We start from the raw sequence: 4,236 nt of genomic DNA on the forward strand, positions 1-4,236 counted from the left end.
GGGCTAGTGCAGACTAGACCAATGTTGAGGACTTTGCATATTTCTGCCTTGTAACATGCTTCTAGTTTTGGGTCCGTGACATGGTCAACCCCTTTCTGATCCAAAGTGGTACAAACCCACTTCACCAAATCCTTTTCTCCGAACTCCGGATCAATCGGAAGTCTCCCCGTTACCAATTCAAGAATGACAACTCCGAAACTGTATATGTCGCTCTTCTCGTTCACTCTAAGAGTGTACGCATACTCTGCAAAACATTAGTAAACCAAAGTTTAGTTTAGACATGCAAAACATTAGTAAACCAAAGTTTAGTCTAGACATGAACTTTAATTGGGTAATAAGAGAAGTAATTATTTTACCTGGGGCAATGTAACCACAAGAACCAGCTATGACAGACATGGATTTAGGCCCTTTTCCGGACATATCAACCACCTTGGCAACTCCGAAATCGGCCACTCTTGCTCCGAAATCCCCGTCCAACAAGATATTGTTGGACTTAACATCTCTGTGAACGATTGGGGGAACACAATCATGGTGTAAGTAAGAAAGCCCCTCAGCTGCATCGACAGCAACCTTGTACCTCGTTGGCCAATCAAGCAAACCCCCTTTTCTGCTATGAAGCAAATCGCCAAGACTTCCATTTGGCATGTACTCATAAACCAATAGCTTGCAGTCCCTAGTTGTGCAACAACACCACAGCTTGACAATGTTCTTGTGCCTGATCTTCCCCAGAGTCTCGACCTCGGCTTCAAACCCGTCGTCCGGGGCGCGGCCTTTTTCAAGATCCTCGCTTTCGAACGCTTTCTTAGTCCCTCCCCAGAGTTTTTTAACTGCTACAGCTTCTCCATTGCTGAGAACGACTTTGTAGACTTTCCCGGATGCTCCGCTTCCAATGACATTGTCTTCGTCAAGGCAATCCAGAATCTCGTACTCGCTGAAGCCCAGTTTGTGAAACGACATCAATGTCCACTTTGACTTGTCTATGGCTCTCTTTGCCTTCTTGAAGTTCCTGTACTTCAGGTAAAACAAAACGACACCAACGACAAAAACTAGGCTCGCGAGTACGAACATGCTTCGGAGAACCCATATGTAGCCTTGGCTTTTTGTCTCCGTAGTGTCTTCGCACAAGCTTTTTATGCTTCCGCAAAGGCCGGGGTTTCCCAAGAAGCTGTTTCTGTACATTTCTTTTGCGAGCATTGGCGGGAGATCACCCGAGAGATGATTCCTAGACAGATTGAGGAGATTCAGCTTCAGATTTTGCAATCCAAGTGGCACTTTCCCGGAAAGCTCATTCCCGGAAAGATCAAGATAATTCAGGACCGATAGTTTCCCAATTCCGTCCGGGATTTTCCCAGAAAGTTTGTTGTTAGCGAGATTGAGCTCGTTGAGCTTCTTCCACGATTCGATTTTGCCCGGAAGTTTGCCCGAAAGCTCGTTGTTGTGAAGATCGAGGCTCCCAAGCTGTCCCAGATTGACAATGCTGTGCGGCAGAGCACCGGTGAGGCGATTGCGGTCGGCGGAGAATTCGACGAGATTTTCGACCCACCCGATCTCGTCCGGAATTTCTCCCGAGAAATTGTTCCGTGATATGAAAAGAAGCGATAGATTCGTGGCGCCGGCGATGGTCTTCCCTATCGAGCCGGAGAACGAGTTATCCACGAGCTCCAGAAGGTATACACGTGGCAGCCCCCAGATTCCCGCCGGAACCTCGCCGGACAGCTTGTTGTTCCCTAGTCTGACACGTGTCAAGTTCTCGCAGTCTCCGAGACTCGCCGGAATCTCGCCGGAGAACGAGTTGTATATCATTAGAAGCTCTTCCAGCTCCCCATGGTAGCACAGAGTCGCCGGAATCTCGCCGGAAAGTTTATTGTTCGACACGTCCAGCCATTTCAGCGGAGAATTTCTCCCCAAATTCTCCGGCAAGTTGCCGGAGAGGAAGTTCCTGAACAGGCGGAGCTCGTACAGATTCGGTGAGTCGGCAATGCTCGCCGGCAGCTTCCCTTCCAAGCGATTCTCGTAGAGATTCAAGCTCTCGAGCTGCAAGCGGCAGAGCTCGTCAGGGATCGGGCCGGTCAGCTCGTTCATGGAGGCGTCGAGGAGTCTCAGCGCCGTCAGATTCGACATTCCGGGAGGGACCTCGCCGGAGAGCGAGTTGTTGTAGAGCTCAATCTGGACGACGCTGCTTAATCCGACGAGCGACCTCGGGATCGGACCGTGCAAATTGTTGATCGCCAAGTCCAAATCCTTCAACTTCTTCAACTTCCCCAGCGAATCGGGAATCTCCCCGACCAAATTACAGTCCGTTAGCCATAGAACCTCCAACTCCGTCAGGTTCCCGAAGTCCGCCGGGATCCGACCCGGCACAAACGGGTTGTACGACAGATTCAGCATCTTCAAACTACTCACATTCCCGAAAAATGCCGGCAGACTTCCGTCTAACAGATTGTAGACAACCGACATCACCTCCAGCTTCTGGAACCTTCCGAAACTGTCCGGAATCTCCCCGGAGAAGTTGTTCCCCGTCAGGTCGAGATACCGGAGCTCCGTTAGGTCGGGAAGGGTGTGGGGGAGAGAACCGGTGAGGAGATTCTGGGAAAGGTCGAGGCGGCGGAGGCTCCGGCAGGCGGAGATTTCGAGAGGGAGAGTGGAGTTGATGGAGTTGTTGTAGAGAGAGAGGGAGGTGAGATTGTCGAGGCGGCAGATGACGTAGGGGAAAGGTCCGGCGACATTGGCGTTGGAGAGGTCGACAGAGACGACTGAGCTTGTAGAAGTGTTGCAGGAGACGCCGAACCAGTTGCAGGGCGTGTCGTCCCGGTCGTTCCATGAAGAAAGGGCCGAGTCAGGATCGTCCAGTGAGTTCTTGACTCGCTGCAGGTAAAGACCTTCCTGGTTGAGACACAGAATTGCCGCCGGCGAGAAGGCGAAGAAGAAGAAGAAGAAAATCGTAATGGGAAAGAAAGAAACCATTTTTTTCTTCCGTCTCTTATGGTTTCTGTTACCGTCTTGGTTGTTTTGCTTCTAGAAAGAAAGCGGGAGTTTTGGAGTGGATATATATTATTACACTGGTAGTTGTTTCTCTCAACAACTTCTGTTTTGTGCGTGAAAGCAAGGAGAAAGAGAAGGGGAAACTGGAACAGAATTCTTGTGTGGGTTTTTGTGCGTGAGATTGAGGAGCAGAGGTAGTTTTTATTTATAATTTTTATTTTCTTTCTTCGCTTTTCTTTTTTGGGCTATGAGACCTCCTCTGTCTGCATTTTGGATTAGATTGAAGAGAGAGAGAGAGAGCCAAGGAGGAAAAGGTTTTTACTTTTTTTTTTTTTTTTCTTCTGGAGGGGGAAACTGCTCTTCTTATATAGGATTGTTATATGAGACAGTGAGATGAGTCATACATTATATACAGATAATCAATGGTAGTGCATTACTAGCAAAAAAAAAAAAAAAATCAATAGTCGTGCTTGTTTTTTCCTTATTTTAGCAAAAAAAAATGTACTGTGGTCTTTTACTGGGTGGACCAAAATTGGTATGTGTTTGTATGTTCTCTTGTTTGATTTTGGTATTGCAAAATGGTTTTTTTGGTAATACAGTAGTTGTGGGTATTTGGTAAAGTGGGAACTTTTTTTTTTCTTTTTTATTTTATTTTTATTTTTTATGTTTGAATGGGGGGACCATATTTCTCATATGATTATGCTATATTTTGCAACCTCTATAATATAAGATATTAATCCAACAAGTATTCATTAGTCTGTACATTTGTTTTTTGCAATAATTTAAATCCCGGATTAAAATGAAATAAACAAATATGATTAATATGAAAGGGGACTCCACCAAAATGTTTGCTCTCTAATTAATGTGTGTGTGTAGAAGGAAATATTTGAAGTTTCAAAATCAAATATTAAATATGAAGCTGATTATTATTTTATTGAAAAATCATATTTTCTCTGCTCCTTAGTAGTAAAATGCAGTCAACTAGCTAAATTGACTAGCATCAATTATACTCTTCTGAGATGACCTATAAGGTCTCTCAGCACACATATGCATTCAAGAATCAAGATATGATTTCTTTCTCAACTAACTTCAAATACAAGGAAAAGGACCGATCAGGTGTCCACAATATATGATAATAATTCCAAAGGGAGTGATGCGGTGGGGTAGGAAAGAAATTACAAAAGAAATAATTTTGAACTATGATATATAACCTGAGGTAGAGATGGCAAATTTTTTTAAAATTTTTTTTTTTTT

General features: G+C 45.1%; 1 protein-coding gene across 1 annotated transcript in view; it reads right to left on the minus strand.

The window, feature by feature from the left end:
- Nucleotides 1-3,340, minus strand: part of LOC112094451 (receptor-like protein kinase HSL1) — a 3,537-nt gene extending 197 nt beyond the window's left edge. Inside the window, exons 1-2 of the mRNA XM_024175283.1 lie at nucleotides 357-3,340; nucleotides 1-244 (exon numbers count right to left, since the gene is read on the minus strand). The exon at nucleotides 1-244 is cut by the window's left edge and continues 197 nt beyond it. Of these exons, the coding sequence (XP_024031051.1) occupies nucleotides 1-244; nucleotides 357-2,964 (2,852 nt within the window). The 5' untranslated portion in view covers nucleotides 2,965-3,340. The remainder of the gene's footprint in view (nucleotides 245-356) is intronic.
- Between the last annotated feature and the right edge of the window lie 896 nt (nucleotides 3,341-4,236).

The sequence above is a fragment of the Morus notabilis genome, unplaced genomic scaffold (assembly GCF_000414095.1).
Source record: "Morus notabilis unplaced genomic scaffold, ASM41409v2 Scaffold744, whole genome shotgun sequence".
NCBI classification, from domain to species: domain Eukaryota; kingdom Viridiplantae; phylum Streptophyta; class Magnoliopsida; order Rosales; family Moraceae; genus Morus; species Morus notabilis.